Source organism: Chlamydotis macqueenii, chromosome 2 (genome assembly GCF_036417535.1).
Source record: "Chlamydotis macqueenii isolate bChlMac1 chromosome 2, bChlMac1.mat, whole genome shotgun sequence".
NCBI lineage: Eukaryota > Metazoa > Chordata > Aves > Otidiformes > Otididae > Chlamydotis > Chlamydotis macqueenii.
This window is the reverse complement of record NC_141557.1, coordinates 41,144,754-41,164,501: the sequence shown is the minus strand read 5'-3', so window position 1 is coordinate 41,164,501 and position 19,748 is coordinate 41,144,754. Positions and strand designations below refer to the sequence as shown.

Genomic DNA, 19,748 nt, shown 5'->3' with positions numbered 1-19,748 from the left:
GGGCTGGGTATGCATCGAGGGTTCAGGAGGGAACGCTTTTTATTACGGGTGAACACAAATACCTGGGATTAAAACACTGGCTGCTACAACAACTCCAGATTGAGATATTATCAGGATTTTCAGAAGTACTTCAGAAAGTATGTTTTCCACATTTGAGGGTTTCTTTTTTATTACATGCTTATAGCTAGCTGCACACATCTGCCGTAGAGCCATGAATTTAACTACCAGTTATTCTATTTTAATTCTTGCTTGCAATTTAAATCAAATCATAGTTCATCTCTACAAGACTGTCTAGGCCTTAAAAAAAAAAGGTATTATTTGGGCTGAAAGCCAAAAAAGCCCTTTAAGTATTCAGGTTTGCTTTTAGCCTGAAAAGGGACATTCCACTCTCAACAGGGACATCAGAAGATGAAACTTCATGACCTGTTTTCTGCTTGAGGGTGCCTGATCCAAAATGATCCTTCACTGTTATTTTAAAAGCTAAAAAAGCATCCCACAGGTCTTCTCTACGTGCCGTTCAAGATTCCTACAGTACAATTAAAATAACAAAAAAAAAACTAGCAAGAAGTAGAGGTTTTGGAGCTCCGAAGCCCAACCTGCAAGGTCTTACCAATGGGCAAACTGCACACAAGGTCACCTAAACCACACCTCAGACCCGGCCATTTTGAGAGCCGTGCCCAGGGCACAGGCTGCTGCTGCCAAGAACTATCTCAGACAAGGTGCAAGCCCTGATAGGCGCAGCCCAGTTGGCAGAAGTCTCTAAAGCCGAAGTGTTTTCTCGCTGTTAGGAGTCTTGTCAGTGAAAGAGCGATACGAACACAGCTGGCTTCTGTCCCGTCGCATCTGGGAGAAGAGGGGTCCTGCTGAACTCTGCCCCTCTGCCTCGCCAGTACAAGAAGCAGTTAAGCACACTCTCCCCTCCGATATCCTTACCCTAATGAAGTTCCAAGTACAAATTTGGCCATTGCTCCACTGCAGGCAGACATACCATCAAGACAGTATTTTCTTCCCCCACCCTTTTGCATCTCGTATATTTAGACAGTACGCTATTTTGGGCAGAGTCTCAAAATATGCTGTACAGTAACCGGCGCTGCAAGACCTTCAAGTGTTGCTCCAATGCAAATAATAGTAATGAGTGTGATCCTGCCAAGTCAAAAGGTGTTTGCAAGAATGAACCTTGAAAGGCCTCCATAACCTTCAGGGGAACCATTACTTGCAAAGCAGGTCCTCGGAGCGCTTTCATTTTAACTATTTTAGCATTTCGGTGTTAAAACACAGACTAACTTCAAAGGACGTGTCCAAAAAAAAAAAAAAAAGGCTTCTTCATATTCAGCAAATGTGTGTATACCAAGTTGGATTTGCCAACGGGAATGGCAGAAAAGAAGTGTTTACACTCGTCTGCTGCATCTCCCCCAGTTTAGAACCGGGAGAGAGCGAGCTGCATCATATTCCTCCGTGCCTTTCATCAACAAGATTGCCAAGTTTCAGTTGCAAATCTGTAATGCTAACCAGCAGTCTCATGTAACATGAGTCAGCGGAGTCAGTGGATACTGATCTTGGCCATACGACAGAAGTACAGCCCTTTGAAACCTTTATTCGTATCAGGTGATTAGGGCCAAGAAATAAAGTTCAGCATCCTACCACCAGCATAGCAGAGCTATCCAGATTTGTTTGCAGTAAATCAGAAGACAACAGCATCTACCTTTGGGTTACCCTTCTGTCTCATAATACAATTTCTGTTCCTGAGCAGCTAACTTCTTCATTTAACTTCTTGCTCTCTTCTACCTATCTGATCTACAAGCATGGTCCCTGCCACTCCAGTATGTAAATATCCCGTGAGCATTTGTATTTTACCTTTGTAACACTGAAGAGCTATTCTTCTTACTTTACCGATGGGAAAGAGAAGCACCAACAGCCTAAGAGCTTGATTTACCTGTGTCTTAAAGTCCTAGAAAAATACAAGCGGTACTCAACTGGGATTTTCAACAGCAACTGACAACCTAGCTGTAGCTCTAGTAGCATATTCAAAACGTAGCGCTATGTGTCTTGCCCCAGGTTACACAAGGGATGCATGATAGAGCAGGCAACTCAGTTAAGTCTGTGCTCAGTCCCTCTAAGATGGGTGCTGTGAAGCACCCCCAGGTCTGCATGTGCATCCTGCTCACTTGCCAATTGCAAGTCAGGAAAGGCTGGGTGCTTTCTGCCTCCAAGACCCACCACAGGAAACTCAGGAGAGACAATGAAAGGGTTGTCTTCATCTTCTGATCTCCATGGGCAGCTAAGAATCAACTTTCTGTAAGACCTTCCCTGAGAGAAGTCTCGAATCATCTTCTGAAGGCAACTCAGCGGCACCCATTCACATGGCCGCTGTGTCCCTACACCAGAATAATCAACACCAGAAACTGCCACAAAACCCTCTACTCTTGACTCTACTGTCCAAGCCAACACCAGCCTCATATACTGCCAAGACATAAACCTGAATCTACCAGGCTAGTCTTATATATCGAGCGCACACATGTACAATTAACACAGTAGATCTGTGTTCACATCACCTTTTTGAAGAAAATGATACTGTTTTTCAGGCTATTTCTTTTTTTCTTTTTCTTTTTTTTTTTTTTACAGTTATATCAGCAAAGCAGCTCTACATTTGGGTTTATGTATCCACATAACCAGAGAGATGCATTTACACCTGAGCAAACGTGGAAGGCAGAAAGCTTGTCAGGATTAATTATATCAGGGACAAGAACTGTGTCTGGTTATACCTGTGTTACTCTCAGGACAGCAAGACTTAATGACGCACCAGTAACTGAGAACAGGAGCGTCTTTCGCTAAATAAATGGCCAGGAAGACACCATGAGGGAGTGAGGATGAAAGTAAGTGTACAGACAGGATGGCCGGAGGGTTTGGCAGGCACGGCAGAGTTTACAGGGCAGCAGCTCATCAGTTTGTATTAGGAGCCTACCTTCGAAATGAAAAAGAAAACATGTTAAATGAAAAAAATAAATCGTACGGAAAACTGAAGAAAAACATCCGAAAGATGCTAGCTCTGTAGTTTTTTCGGGTCGGTGATTTTCTGCCTGGCCACTACCATGCAAAATTGCATCAGTCTCAAGTGAAAATTCTGCATTATTGCAAAACTGAAAAATAGGATCTTCTTTAAAAAATATATATATATAATTGTCACTTGTATGAAGTCAAGATTTTCCTTTGAAAATGAGCTTTTCTTACAATTCAGGCCCTGTTTGCTTTACCAGTGAATTCCCAAGGTCAGATCCTCATCTGGAGTAAAGTGGCATAGGCAAAGAAGTGACACAGATTTAGAGAGGATGAGAACTCTGCCCTCTTTATTCTTTATTTATGAAAATTGAGCCTATTTCTGCAGCCTATTGATACAACTGTGGTGTCACAAATGCAGCATGTTTTCCCTGCAGGATCAAAAGAAGAAAGAAGGCAGATTGTAAGGGAGAAAACACTTAAAAGGGCTGATTCTTTTTTTCAGATCTGTTTTACAGTGTTGTCACCCCACCAATTCCAATAAAGACTTTTGACTTGTAAACATAAATGGGAGAAAACTCAGATCTGGTATCTTCAGCAATAAATAAAAATTGCAAGGGAAATGAAATGGTTACTATAATCTGTATACACCAGATATTTTACTAAGTCATAAAGTCTCCATTTATAGTTATTGAATGTTTTATAGTGTTTTGAGGATTCCTCTTTTATCTTCAAATCTTTTCAAGCATCCAAACAGAATAATTCAGAGAATGATTTTATTCTTCGAAACTTGCCTCCTATCCAAGCTGGTACTAGTTTTTGGTATTACTATGTCTGCCAAATAAATTTTTTATTTTCTATATATTCAACATGTTCTTATGACACCATTCATCACGGCTTTTTGCTGTGGCTTGAATCCAGCAAGAAAATGAGTGTTTGAATATCTTTAATCACGTAATACTATTACACTGTTGTTCAGTACCACATGGACAAAATAAAACTGTTGTGCTCTATTTGGAAATGCAGTAAAACTGACTTGCTGTGCAATATTTTACATATCATTTTATTTCTCAAACGTTAGGACCATTAATTCGGAACATTTTGATCTTTAGGTGTTTTAAAATCTTAAAATTAATAGAGTGATTCAACAAGAGCCAATTCAGTGATCAAAACTACTTCAACCAGTAGAGTAGCAGTTAAAATGCTTATCATCCCAATTAATTTGCATTACAGCCACACGGCTGGATATCACTAATTGATTTATATACCCTCCTTTCTATACTCATTTACAAGGGCAATTATGAACTCCATCACATACGTTTAAATGGGTTACATTAGAATAATATCTAGAAACTAGACTGCTGAGCTTAAAATCTTTAAGAACAGGGAAATTCTGCATTAATGGGTATGCTATCAATCCACTACAAATGGCCTATAACCTTTAAGGTGGTACACGGTACTAATATTTCACTTTTCATGGGCAGTTTGGGGTTGACTCCAACGATGAGCTCCACTGCTATTTTTAATTGTTTTTAAAATTGCATATTATAGGCAGCAATAAACACTTACAAATTAGTATTACACCATCCACAGTTTTTTGCAAAGCATGGTTTCTATAAACAAGTTAAAACGCATACATCTGTAAATAATAAGTATAAGTATGCTGAATTTAATGAATAGGGGCACTAAAAGAAATTGAACAGTAGGGGTTCAGTAATTAGAGTAACTGCCCATTTTATTAAAAATGTATTGTTTCCAGCTTTTGCTTTAGAAGGCTTTTATTGCTCTGCTAATTCTAAGTTTTTATTTCCTTAGAAAAGGAGGTCTAACTCCTTATTTTCTTTGACAGCCCCCCATCACACAGCCACTCGCCTTTTTTTTACAAGGCAATGGACAACTGCAAAGCTTACATCTCAGTCCTCGGGATCCCGCTCTCAGGCCCTCGCTGCAGACCTTTTTTTGGCATAATGCCACCCGGAGGTATGATTCCCTACTGAGTGAGCCTTCATCCCACAACAGAGCTGGGATGAAACCTGCTGAACCAGCAAACTCCAGGCAGTCAGCCCCTCGGCCCTTTTCCAGAGGTTACCAACCCTCCGGCAAAGCAGCACGCATCCAGCTTCCCAGCCATGCCATTGCAAAACAGGGCCATTTGCTGAGGCTGGCAAAGGCTCGGGGCCGTGAAATGGAGCCGTGCGTTTCCTCCTGCCGCACAGCACCAGCCTTTCGCACAGGACGGGGCAGCACGTAGACTGGGAGAGGCCAAGGTAGACTCCTACACGAAGCAGATAACCCAGTACACATCTCCCATGCCCCTAATGTCATTGCAGTGAACCCCTGGGGTACCTCTGCTGTATATTGATGTTTTATATCCACGTAGCTTACTTCCCTAGTAACCATTAAGATTTTTTTATACTAGCCTAATTGCACCCACATTGCACCCACCGCTGCAATGGTGGGAGCATAATTAAAACAATACATTATTTCCATTTAGACATTACTTAATAACAGGAAAAAAATTATTTTCATCACTTGGGCTTATGTGCAACTAGACAGGCAGTCAGAGCAAAACTTAACCTTTCTGACATCCTCCAGCACCCACACCTTTGCAACATAGGAGACCAAAACAGGGACAAACTCCGTCCTCCTCCATCCCCTCAGCACACGAGACCAGGGCCGTGCATTACTGAGAGCAGCTCACCTCAACATTCCTGATGCTAATGTAAGAAATTCAAGTTTATGGAATATTTAAGAACTGAGCATTGCCAGTATCTTTTGAGGGGGCAAATAAAATATACAGTTTATCGTCATAATGCTTGCCTGAGCAGAATTTCATTATCTCTGAAAGGAATACCTGCCAGACAAAAGATGATAACACAGTGGGAAAGGTACCATTAAAAACTAAGACAGTACCAGACGACTTGTCCTTGTAATTCAGAGTCCTTGTCATTGTGTTTACATAACATTTTATATCTATTTAAAAAAAAAGTGTTTATAGGTGCAATTTACTTTCCACTGGTGCAGTTAACCTGGCAAATGTCCCCCTGCCCCTTTCACAAAAGGTGCAGTAGAAGCCGAAAGCTGGGAAGGAGCTCAGCGTCTTAGAGAGAAGCAGTAGCAACACTGTGAATGTGGCTCAGAGCACACCTGGACTCTCTGCCTAGAAGACCAAAGATCAATAATTTAAGACATTCACAAGAGACTGGAGACAAGATGAGCACTGCGACTAGAGAGCACGTTTTCCAATATTCTGTTCTCCTATTCTCTACGTGCAGTAGATTTTCCTGTTAAACCCTTGGAGTGAAGAATGCTTGTAATTTTACCTGTATGTCGTCTGTCAGTACCATTCTCACCCAGACAAGAAAAAATACTGTTCTGCAGGCAAACACTTACATGCTAGTAGTATTTCCTAGTTACCTGGTCTTTCTTATTCAATACCTACCCTCAACAGTGACTTGGGGTCTTTTTGCCCAAATACGCTCCTCACAATTGATTGCAATATCCCAGCCTTACAAACAGGGAAAATGTCAACTGTACTTTACACATAAAATGACAAAAAGGAAATATTTTATTTCCAAAGAGACGGACAAGTAACATTCAGTCCTGACACTCGATGTTCCAAGAAATATAAGGCAAAGCTTATGCTTTGAAAAAGGAAAGTTACTTTTTGCAAGCGAGATTCAATTCCAGAAGATCTCTGGCTACTGTTCTTTAGTAATTTTAAAATGCCTGTATTGTGATTATCCAATATTACATATATGCATATAAGTACATTTCACAAAACACACATTTTTAGGGGAAAAAAAAAAAACCAACCTTTTCCTGCCATGTTTGAGAGATTTGGGACATCATTTTCTGTAGAAATTAAGCTCATTTTTACCAACACTTTCCTAGTTATCACGGTTGGAAATATATGCTATTAAATGTAAATTCATTCAGTGCCATCTTTCCAAATTTGCTGAAGGACAGCTTTAGTGCCTCAGCTTACACTGAAAGGATTCTGAAGCCACAGTAAAGTACAATTGACAACACACTGAGGCTTTTAGAAATTTGTGGGTAGCAGTGAAAGTGCCTATAAGACTATCCATTTCACTTTAAGGCCCAGAAAATCTCCAACCTGTGGCACTAGTCCTTCATGGAGTGACTGTCACAAGGCAGAGTAGCCATTTTAAGGAACTAGTAAAATATAATGGCACGGGGTTGTTAGTTAGGAGATAATTGTTTTTAATTTCTTAGCATGTGGACAAGTCTGACAACTGTAGAGCAGCATATAATTGCCCAAAACTGTAATATACCTACGTAAGCTTTCCACAGAATAAGTTTAGTATGTTTTCCTTTACTTCCCTTTCCAAGGTCTGAACCTGTTTTGTCTGTCACTACATGGACCCCTTGGAAATTCTGGGAAATCTTGTTACTTCTTTTTCCACCCAAAAGATACAACACTTTTGTCATCCAAAGAGATTCCTACAAAAATAATAAATATAAGAAGAGTAACCTGCGAACATAAGAGATGCTCTCTGAGAAAACTCATCTCTGACCAATTTAGCCTGGGAGCAATCCCTGTGGGCAATCCCAGTGGGACAGGGGCACATTTTGGAAAGCTCCCACACCACCCAAGCACAGGGGAGACCTCGCTGTTTCACGGCACCCCCGGCATTTGCAAACCGGTTTGCCTGATCACTGCCTTCTATTGTTTTCTGAGATAAGCAGGGCCCCAGTGAACAATTAAAGCTTTCAATAAATAATCTGTAAGCACATTCATTTGATTTACTGTTATTTGATACAGCAGCTAGTTTCAATGGGGCAGTTACTATTGATCACATAAAGTACTACAGACAAACACGAAACACTTCCAGAACTCCATGGATTATTACTCTTTATCTGCCACTCATCTGGGTTACTTGTAATGGTTGTGAAATTTAAAATCAATAATAACAATTAGCGTTCCGTATACTCTCGGGAATGAATCATGTGAAATACGTTTTGTTACAAAAAATGAGAGGCTGGAGAGCTTGCAAACATGAAAGACTCTTGCAAGCAGCAAAACTCTAAAATAATTTCTCCTGATATTATAAAGCATTCGACAGAGGGGGTAAAGAAATGTACACACAACTATGAAAGCATATTGGTAAGATTTTCACAGTAAATTGAAGAGATTTAGGAATACAACTTTCAGGTAAGCTATTGAGAAAGAGGCACCAAATTTTTCCTTAGAAAATTCCACTACAAGCCTTACAATTTCATTCTCATTCCTCGACCTATACAAAAAAATCTGGGTTGTTAGCAACAGCAGGACTTGCTTCTATATAGGGAATTGAAGACATAGGACAAGGTCCGACTCCTCTTCCCACTAGCTTTTACTGGAGAGCCTATCATCAAAAGAAGGTCTCTAAATGTAAGAAATGAAAGCAAAATGAAATTAATAAAGCTGGAAACTGATTGTAAGGAATATACGTCGAAAACCACCTTTTCTCTTAGCTTCAGATTCATATAAATTAGTTGTGAATCTAACGAAATGCAAGGAAAGAACAGTACTTTGAGATCTCTGCTAGAGTAATAATTCTAGATAATTAAAATGCAAAGCAATAAGAGAAATGTTTTATCATTAAACTGTAACCAGAGCTCTGTGTGAAACCATCCATTCAGAAGACTTGGTTTTCATCAATTATTTGTTATTTATCTGATGTAAATATAAGAAGGTCTAATTAAAATGTATGACTCCTTATGCAGCTTCTTGTCATTAAGACCAATGAAAGCATTCTGAAGACCATAATGAAATAATTATGTTTGCCTTTAAGAATCCTCTTCAACAACACATGGCAGTACTACACCAAATTAAAACATCAGGAACTAAATTTCTCTTGCATCTATTTCCATTTTCACTAATTATACCCCCAAGCTTTCCAATAGACCAGGCCCTAAAATTCTTTTGAAGCTGAAACAGCCTAAGGAATAGCAGCCTTTTCATAGTAATGGACTTTGATGAAGAAACAAAGGTAATGCAGCCCTGGAAGCATTAATATTTCAAATAGAGTTATCATGTGAAAATGTGTGTTTATTTGAAAAACGAGGAAAAGATTGTTGGTAAGGAGCCAAGTACGTGTTCCAGGGAAACCGATACTCTGATTTAATCTCGTTTAATTGCGTCATTCCTTCCTCACCTTTTTTTGTCAGAGTATTTTCTTGCTCTGCACAGAAATTAAGGTTAGCGAAAGTATAACAAACACGGTATTACTGGGCAGCGTCAGTGTATCGTGCTGTAACTAAGCTCTGCTTTCACATTTTGGTAAAGGTGAAAACAGCCCCTGTGAACAATGGCAGTGTTCAGACTGGACTCCATTTCAGGGAGAAGGGAACAGCTATTTTCCCAAACCGCCTCCAGACATGCAGTGCTTCCTAACACAGAGCTCGTGCTTCAACCATGAAGGCTCGCAGGACCTCTCCAAAACACAGAGAAAGGAAAGGATTTGGATAAGGAAAAAAAAAAACAAAAAACAACCACACCACAGAAGGATGTGAGTCAGCTCTGACTTCTTGCAGGCAGCCGAAGGCTTCGTTTCAAAACTTTGGAAAGATAATGGATCCTTCTTGGCACGCTCTCAGAGAAGTGAATGTGGCAATACACGCAAAGCGCAGAAAGACGAGTGGTTCACATACCTAACCTGCATAGCATGTGACGATACGCACAACTAGAAAAACACAGCCGGAATGTGCTCTCCAAACGGAGCGGGGAAGGCTGAGGTTCACTGAGGGATGAGGACTTGAGGAAAGTATATTCTTCTGTTAAGAAGACGCTGTGCACAAATATCTGAAAAACACGGATGATTTGCCATTTGTTCTGCATTTTACATCTTGGTGTTCAAAGTCTGGGGTGAAAACAGCAGGACCTTTAAGAAACACAGGTCTCTGACACTTTCCAGCCAGCCACTAAGGAGGATCTGACATATACCCTAATCCAGTAACTAATAAAATTTCTTCCTCAAACGAACGAAAAAAAGCAAATCCAAACAACAAAGCAATGCAAAGGAATAGTCTGAAAGATCGAGGGGAAAAGGAAAAACCTCCTCAGAGGAAAAGTTGAGAGGCAGAAAACTGCTTAAAAACAAACAACCAACCCCCCACCCCAGGATCTGATCTAAACAACAAAAAAAGCTTGCACACGCGTGACTTTTTTAGCCAGTTCTTTGACTTGTGCCTCAAGCCAAAAATGCAGATTGGTGGATTAGCCCATTCTGGTAGGAAGGGAAGGTCTGTAAAAGAAGATCTTTGATCAGAGCAACTCAGAGGGTTGCGCAAAAAAAAATTCAGATACGAGCTTGTGGAGGGGCACAGGCATTTCTCTGCCCCTGAAGCAGGGTCCTGGGGAAAGCATCCGCCTGGGGATCCGGCGCCTGGGCGACCAGAGGCCTTGCCCAGGGGAAGGTTTGGGCAGGTATCACCAGATGGCACTGTGACACAGCTTTCTTCGTGTGCGAGTGAATGTTCAGTCTCGGAAAGACAGGCAACGCTGGTCTTTATTGTGGGTTTTTGGGTACAAGATGAGGAACAACAAGAGGCATGTGGGAGGGGGAGAGAGGTGAGCAGCAGAGGAGCCTGCTCCCTGCCCTGGTCTCTGCCCACGGCCAGTCCCTGAGCATCGGTGCCAGGGGCAGGAGGCTCCGAGACCCCCGAAAGCCAGGATACAGCTGCACCATGCCTGAACATCTCTAGCCTAGCTCCATGTTTGTGAACAAGTGAAATGATTTAAATCAGCTCAGATGCTGTTACATCCACTTGTCACGCAGCAAGCTGGGAATCCTCTTGGTATCAGTCACTAGCTGCCAGAGGAGTGGTTCTGCTAAAAGACCGGAAGATGACAAGGAAGTTTCATAGGAAAAGAGATACACACCTCTAACATGATGTGCTGCTGTGTCACTAGCCAGCTTGGCAGAGAAGACCACTGGAGTGGTGTAATGGCCATTTCAGGAACTCATCACAAGCTGCATTCAGATAAAAAGATCATAGGATTCAAGAAATTTTTTGTCAACTGTTTTTTATAGTATTTTGTTTTGGGTTTTATTGTTGTTGGTTTTTTTTTTTTTTTTTTTCAATTGAACCATTCCTTCTACTGTTTGTATGTTACAGGCGCAAATGGCTTTCTAGGACTGAAGCACCAACTGAAGGAAATTTGAGTTAAATCAAACTGCGGCAGTTGTCTCTGGCTGGTGCAACACCGGGCAACTTGTTTCATTGCTCCACATCTCTGCTATATATCTTTAAAAGGAGAATGATCCTTCCTTCTTTCTTTCTAAGAAGAAAAGAAATATTGATGTTCATTGTGCTGAACACCCACCGCAATGGCACGAGTTTTTATTGGCATTTCGTAAAAGCACTGGTACATAAATACACTAAAGGCTCACTCATACAACCACTCAGTGCCTGAAACTCCAACTAAAATCAAAGGTGGAGGGTTGAGTGCATGTAAGTGCTTCACTAGATAAGGCTCTAAAAGACAAAAATATACTTAATTTGTTATTTTATTGTCCAAAGATCCCTGCTAAAAATACAATGTGAGCCTAGAGAAAAATATTATGGTTCAATGGAAAGAGATCCTCCAAACCATTAAAAGAAACTAAGCGGTGCTAAAAACCCTCTTTGTTGTGAGACATTTCTCTGCTCTTTTTCTTAGGGGATGCACTTAGAGGGTAAAATGTAAGTCACTGAAAGTGCATGAAACGGAAATCCCTCCAAACTATGGATGGACTTTAACATCATGTCCTTAGCGGTGAAGATCCAGAGCACTCTGAGAATTTATAAATACTCATTCAAGCTTTAACCTATTAAACCTATACAAGTGTCACTTGCATGTGTATATTTAACTTACATAGTTTTATAATATTCAGTTTATATATGGTATAAGCAAGGGAAAGAAAAATCACCTTGTCCAAGAGGAACAGAAGGTATATTATATACTCTGCGTCTAGTATTCTTTACACAGGCTTGCTGGATTATATTTCCATCTCTCTTAGCAAAAGTATTTGAAGAAGCTGTAAGGCTCAAGCAGAACACTAAAAGAAAGTGGGGTCAGTTATATAAAGGCTGGCATTAGTTTGTTAAAATTTTTTTTCCCTACCCACTCCCAAATAAAGGGACAAAGAAGTGAACATTGTGGGAATGTGTTTCTAAACCACATGATATCCTTATCAGATTGTCATGTACAAGGGAGGTTCTCACACAGGGACCCCATGCTGGTGAGCTGCCGCGAGCTGCCCCGTCACATGATGCAAGTTCTTCGCTTCTATTCAGATTACTAAAATGAGCTGAAGGAAGCTAGATTTTTCTCCTCCTCCCTCTCCCTCCAAAATAAGCAAAATGCACAGTGACCGCAGTCATATTAATTTGCTGCCACTGGGAAAACAATCCTGAGCAGCTGCTAATGATGAGCGAGTATATGAAGAAGATAATCGAGCTATTAGAATCTATACCACAAGCTTGAAACTGTCCGAGATTAATATCTGATGAGTGGACTTCAATGCAAGGAAGCAAACAGAATCAGAGAAATCCATGAGTCAAACAAAATACAGGGAAAAAGCCTCGTCTGACTTGTAAATTTACAGAAAAAGAGTAATACATTTTTATAAACAAGTCCTACTGTGTCTTCTAAGAGTCTCTATTTCCACTGTTCATGTTGTGAACTCTCATTGAATTACTTTTTCATATAATTTGGGGGAAGTGGGAAAGTCCTTTAAAAATTTTTAGTACGAAATGAAGGTTCTAAATAGTATTTGGTCATTTAAATATGTGATCTGTTTTTAAAAGTGCTGAGGGAGCTCCTAGATGCTCAGCATATTTGGAAATGAAGCCATGAAATGTGGATTTAGGATGCTAACTTTAGGCTACTGTTTCTGACATTCTTCACTTTTGAAACACGCTTGCTCATGCAACAACAGCTTAATAAAATTCCAGACCTTAGATTATTTTTTAAAAGACAGTTTAAAATCCACGTTTTTTTGGATGAAAGTTGTTTACTGATTATAATTAGGAGGAACAGCTAAGATTACTGTGACCGAAAAACTGCACAGCAGAATCATTCCCACATGATACCAGTTTGTTTATTTTGTACCTAGAATATGGTTCTCATAAAAAGGCAGCAGCAGACGAAAGACATTACTCTTGGTTTGCCTGCTAGAAGAAAAAATCCAGCTTTGCTATCCTCCTGCCTATACTTTTCCTTGCAGTACAGAGAAAGTGATTATTCTGTTACTTTAGAATAGTTTTGAGCATTTTGTGGCTTGTATTTTCATGGTTCCATTTGCTTTGAAAGGGCTTGGATTTCAGCAAGAAGTGGCATGGGTCACACTGCATGGGGACAGACTTCATGCACGTGAGCAAAGGTCAAAATCAATCATAGCTTTGTATTTCCAGGCCTATTACTTTTGGCAGTTTACCCTGCCAGAAGGGGCTAAAATATTTGCTTCCCAAAAGGAGTAAACATCAATAGGGGGCAGGAATATAATCAGCTTCTCAACCACGCAGCAATGAGAAATGAGGGGAAAGGATCTCCTCCTCGCCGTAGCCACTATCTGTCTAAACGTTAGCTGCAACGTTTTCAGCAAAAAGTTGAAAGATTTCACAGCACAGTGACTTGAAAAGTACAATAGGCCTATTTAGGCAATTATATTATGCAGGCTTTGTTATTAGGCAGCCCTGCTCAGTCCCAGAAAGTCTGGATAATCAAAAGTGTCCAAGCACAGGAAGGGGAAAAGTACAACCCCACCCTCCCGCACAGCCGCTGCCAGGACCTCTGGATTTGCAGGGTAAAGTCTATTTACCGAAGCTCCTTGGCCATTTTATACATCAACTGATATCCTTCCTCGTGGGGCTGTGTGCTACAGCCTCGCTCTGGAAAATCCTACGAAACCACAATTAATTTGGCCCCAGCCGCTCACCCCTGTAAATTTTCTGCTGGGAGGCTGCTGCCAGCCCCCCAGGCAGAAACTGCGAGGGGGAGAGGGATGTTCCCCCTCCACTCGCACGCATACCAGTGCTGGTACCACGGCCAAACAGATCTGGAAACTCAAGGCAGCTGTGCTCTGCTTTTGAGGTCTCAATAGGACGGGGCACGGTGCAGCCGACCGCGGCAGACAGCACTCCCTTCTGAGCACAATGTCCCTTTCACAACCCCGCTCCCAAATCTACGCGCTGGCTGTGTAACACAGCCGCACTTCATCAGCTGCGTAAAAGAGCGGTGTATGAATTAGACCTGAGCAAAACCAGTCCCTTGGGGTGTTTAAGGGAGGTGGAAGCATAATCCGGGTGCCTCGCTCCCCACACTCCCCTGAGCAAAGCCCCTTAGCTGGGCCGGGCTGCGGTGCAGGCGTGACGCACACATGGCTCACGAAGACGGCTCAGCAGCGAGCGAGGATTTAACTGGACGTGAGGATGACTAACTTCACCGTCTGAAACATTATCTCTCTCTTTCAACTCCTTAACTTCGCCGTAACCCTCTTCAAGGCAGTGCGCCGCGCCTGCCTGGCTTTGTTCTGACAAGTTGCACCCTTGCTGCACAGACTTATTAGGCGAGCAGGGAGTCACCCAAAGATACATTGCTTTTCCTCCAAGCTTATCCCACCCTGACTTCACCAGCGAGCACCTCTCATCATTTTCGTCTGCAGGAGTTTCTGACAGTGGTGCGTGTCCATTAGAGTTTTCCTGTGCCAGCAGCTGAATCAGGCTAAGCATAGCAGAGCCCACGTAGAGAACTGTTGTTCTCATTTCAATTAATTCAGAAAAAAAAAATATGCCCGTGCTTTTTTTTTTTTTGGAATGAAGGGCATCAGAAACAAACACTTTTCATCACATATTTCAGAGCACTAAGCTACAAGTATAAAACTTTAAACACGGAGTGTGTCCCTAAGCAAATCACTCTCAGTGATTTAGTTGTAAAGTTTATAGACGAACTTTAAAGAAAATAACCTGGTTCAAACAGATCTTGCCTTCTGGGCACTAGCAAACACACCTGCAGCAATTTGATACTTGGGAATGCAGATTACAAGTCCTTCACTTTAAAATGTTTGTTTTTAAATTCAGAAAGATGAAAGAAAATAGAGTACTGAGCTTTTTTTCTGTTGAGCACAGATGTTTCCACTATTTCTAGTGCTTACAGGGAACGAGAACCTGACCCAAACATCGCAATAATCCGGAATTCAGAAGGAAAACGCGTGCCTTCTGGAGCCCAATCTTCACAAACTTTCTGAAAGTTAATATCTGCTAGATCCTCTCCAGGCAAACACTTCCCACCAAACCAAAATAAGAACTGTATACTGCAAGAGCCTCGACATCCTATTCCGTTCTGCTGCCATATCCGTAACTTTTACCTTCATCAAATTTCTTAAGCTTCTAAACCTAATAAAATGTGGTAAGCAGAAGTCTTCTACTTGATATACTTAGCTGAAACACTACATACTGCCAAACAAACTTACTCTTGTTTTGGGCCTGCTCATTTGGGTTTTTTGCCTGTTTAATTAATGAAGACTAATGAAGACTTTTTTTTAATACGCTTTTCCAAGTCCAAAGGAAAATCGCCATTCCATGCAGCAGTTTCTCTCAGGGCCTGTCCCGTTCCCACTTCCGCAGTATTTAGTTAGCTCACATTTCACCAAAAGTAACTCGTTTTCTCTCAGTATTTGTTTTCACTGCACTATGAGGGAGTAGAAAATTCTACCTTACTTAAAAAAATACAAATTACTCATTCTTGCCATCTTAACTCTTTTGTCCTCTTAAGAACTATTCTCATCTAATTTGATTATACTGACTCGATATTTATCTTATGAGAAAAGGAGTGAGAATGACTTATGATTAAAAGTGCAGTCAGTTCTACTTTCATTTCCAAGTCCGTAATTTTCTTTGCAAATAAATAATTTATTTTTAAACCTATAACAATATAACTAATATCACATAAAACATAAACACACATGAGCGCAAAATTAGGTCTTTTTTTGTGTGTGCCTCATAACACATCTTGCAATACGTAGTGTCTAACGTTTGCGTTGCAAACCCATAGCAGGTTTTTCCTCCCACAGAAGGGAGGAAAAAAATACAACACAAGTTAAGGTCATGTTTGGGTTACGCCTTACCCTCTATTTTTACTTTGCAGACCCTCATGGACTAGAAAATTTGTGATGCTGCAGAAGCGTGCTTGCTTAGTGAATCGTAACGGGATTAACGTTCTGAAGATGTGCTGAAGTTGGGAGACCTACGGCATTCTGCCCCTAACCCCTACAATGGCCAATTTTGCCAGCATTTCAGTCAAAACCCTGATGCTGTCTGGGATTGTAACTGGCCTGTTCAGAGTCTGCACTATCCATGTATTAGTCCCTCAACAACCATTTACCTTTTACTCTACAATCACGTCTCTATCAAAGCAATATTTCTAAGGCCTAAAGCAATGGCTGCAGGTGTACTGTTTTTATGGCAGAGCCAAAAATAAAACAACAAACTAGACCACAAAACCTACCCATTACACATCTAATAATTTCAAAATTTGGCGATGATTACTTTCCATTAAATCACAGGGGTCTTCATAAAAATCGAGAATCAGGAAACACTTGATTTAGAATTAAACATTGCTATCTTTGTATTTATAAGCATTGGAGCAACATTTAAACCATTAAAAGCTTTCTGGAGCACAAAAAATTCTAGTTTTGTCATTCATTTCATAAGATGCAAGATAAATTCTTACATGTTGAGAGAATTTTTGTATTTTATAATCTATTTACACATATTTACCCCCACACATAAAGTGCTTACACTTTCTTCAAAATTAAAAACAAAACTTGCTCTAGAAAACAAACAGAATTCTTCAGTTGGACCCTAACTAAATTGCTTTTCCACATTTCTATACCATTAACTTTCACAGTTCACATTACAGCCACCGTATTATGATTCAGGTTTCAGCCTGATTTTAAATTCCCATGTAGTGAAGATTAATCCCACTGCTTAAAAAGTTATGAGACTGGATTCCTGAATGCATTTTCCTGTATTTTTTTTATTTACACTTGCTAATATGAGTTTCTTTGATTAGCTAAACTTTACTGGTATCAACACTTGTCTCTTATCACAGGCTCTAGGCAAATGACATATTTACCACTCATTCCATTCTGATAAGGGTAATCCCGTGTTTGACTTGCCCAAGAACAAACACCATATATTTTGTTTTTAAGAAACTTGCTTCTAGGTATTAACAACATACAAGAGAATGAGCAGGATATTTTTAAACCAGAAGTTATTTAAAGAATATTTCGCGAATGTAAGCTTTTAACGAGAGCGTATGCCTCCTGCTCCAGGAAAGTTTATTTAATTCCAGGTTTCCGCAATATCACTGCTGAAGTGATACTAAAGTTTAAACCATGGAAGGAGGAAAGCACATTTTTAGTAAAACATCTGTTTTGGGTTTCCCTCTTAGCCTAACTGAAGCTCTCCCATAGCTAGTAGCATTATTTTGAAGTAAAAGCTTTGTTTCATATCTTGTTTGAAGCATTTTAAAAACAGCGCGGAGAAAATAAACATCCCATGCCGAACTTCAGTCTAATTTTAGTTGTAAAGCCATCAAAACATTTGCAGTGTTGTAGGCTGATAGTCACTGATTTTTACAATTCTGTTTTCATTATTCAGCCCACACAGATGTCATAGGGTGACTGAAAACTTCTGAGCAGAGTGAAAAACACACTATTTCACCAAACTTTTTTTTTTAATTATTTTTCAATTCCCCCTTCCACCCTTTTGAGATAAACTGTATTGAAGAGAGAACTATTCTAATTCCTGGGTAACTTTTTAACATACTGCAAAACAAAAATTTCAAACAGAATTATACGGTTAATGGTGCACTGAAGTGCCCGAGAGCATGCTAAAAACATTTTGATAGATAGCCAAGTCATTTATCTAAATCACCGTCAGAGCAGTGAAGCATCCTGCAAGCTTTTACGCAGAGTATAAGGTGATGCTTTCTGGCACTTTTTGTCATTTCTCAAACTTAAAACGGTGGCATTAAAATACTGCCACTGTTTACCATCTATGTATTTCAGCAAGAAATCAACACCCTGTAACACAATAACACATTTTCAGAAGTGTCCGAGCACTAACTCTCCCTCCTCGGTTACCAGTGCAATGCTGTCTGAATCTCAAGGTATAGAAATAATTGATGGTTAAACTCAAAGGGTGTTCACAGTAAGTAGTTTTCTAGCAAAACAGCAACTTCTTAGAGCAACAGAGTGAAGAAGAAAGGTGGCAGCAAGGTCAGTACAAAGAAATATTGCCTTTTCTTAGGAAACTTAAAACTACTGTCTGATTTTTGGAATGGCACCTACTGACTGCAATTCCACATCTTTGCACGAACTGTGCAGAGTAGGATTTTAATTGCTTGCCTGCTCTGCTAAAACACACTTCGACACAACACACATCCAGATTATCAAACGTGCTACAAAATTAGATTAAGGAGGCAAAGAAAAAAAAAAAAACTATTACAGAGATGTTATGTAAATCCATCCTTCACTGGTTGGACTTTCGCAAGTATTTGCTGTATTATATTATCATTTTACGTGTTCCTGCTTGGCTCCACAACTGTTGTTAGGATCAATACACTACATGAGAAGGGATAAACAGAAAGCAGCCTGGTGCTTCTTCTTTTTCTTTTCTTGCCAAAAGGAGAAAAAAAAACTTGCAAACCACATTTTGCACAAAAACTCCCCCCGCCCCTCATTATCCCTGCACTTAATTACAAGTATTTCTTTTTTAAAATACATGATAATAATAATAATGATAATGATAATAATAATAATAATAACAGCTTTAAAGTGGAAAAATAATAGTTGGGACCTACATTGAGCACTGTGCCGGTGTTGCCACTCTGTTTGTGCCAATCCACTGAAGCATGCTTTGAGAGCCTTCTCCTGGAGCATGCAGGAAGACGGACTCGCAGTGTAGAAATCCAGCATCTGAGCAGGGCTCACTGCTAGGACATCCATACAGTCAAACATGATTCCCCCTGCACAGAATGCCTGCAAAAGTGCTTTCCTCTAGGTGTGGAGGAAAATGGCACATAAAAGTACACCCAACTCCATCAAACTCTGCCCCTTTTTTGGCACGTAGGCTGTTGGTCTTTTTCCCAGACCAGAATCATGAATTATGACAGACAACACAGCTAAAAGCCTGTAATTGATCCAAATGATCATTTACCATTTTCCAGGCTGCCCAGCCAATCCAGCAAGATGGGGGGAAGCCAGCCGCATTCCAAGTTTTAGCTCCCATCAATTTCCCCCCAAAATCTCTTTAGAGTCCGTCCCGCTCTCGGGGCGCTGGCCGGCTGCGTGTCTCGTCCCACGCCGCGCCGGTCTCCCGCCTCCCCGGGATAAAACGGCTCCGGTTGGGACTCGGGATCCCCCTCGGCCGTGAATAGATCCTTCTGCCTCCGAACAGCTCACTTCCTACTACTTGTGTCACAGGGAATGAAAGATTGAATTGCCTAATATATGCGAGTGAACTTTCCGTGAACCCTTCCCAGGCTGCTAACCTTCAAATGACCCAAGCGGTCTGACATCACCAGCTCCCAGGATTCTCACACGCCTTCACAACTCCCAGCAGCCCTGGAAAAAAAAAAAAAAAAAAAAAAAAAGGAAAAAAAAAAAAAAAAAAGAAAGCAGGCGAGGCGGGCAGGGCAGGCAGAGGCGAGCCCCGGCCCCGCCGGAGTCGCCCCGCTGCCGCTGAGGAGCGGGAGGCAA

At 40.8% G+C, this 19,748-nt stretch overlaps 1 protein-coding gene across 3 annotated transcripts in view; it reads right to left on the bottom strand.

Annotated features, from left to right (window-relative positions):
• Positions 1–19,748, bottom strand: part of RARB (retinoic acid receptor beta) — a 323,548-nt gene that overhangs the window by 73,807 nt on the left and 229,993 nt on the right. The window contains exon 1 of one of the 3 annotated variants that reach the window (XM_086742687.1): positions 18,851–19,501. The exons of 1 other annotated variant lie outside the window; for it this stretch is intronic. In XM_086742687.1, coding sequence (XP_086598813.1) covers positions 18,851–19,007 — 157 coding nt within the window. In that variant the 5' untranslated portion in view covers positions 19,008–19,501. Of the gene's footprint in view, positions 1–18,850; positions 19,502–19,748 lie in introns of those variants that run through there. One more of the 3 variants, XM_010121458.2, reaches the window with a different exon arrangement.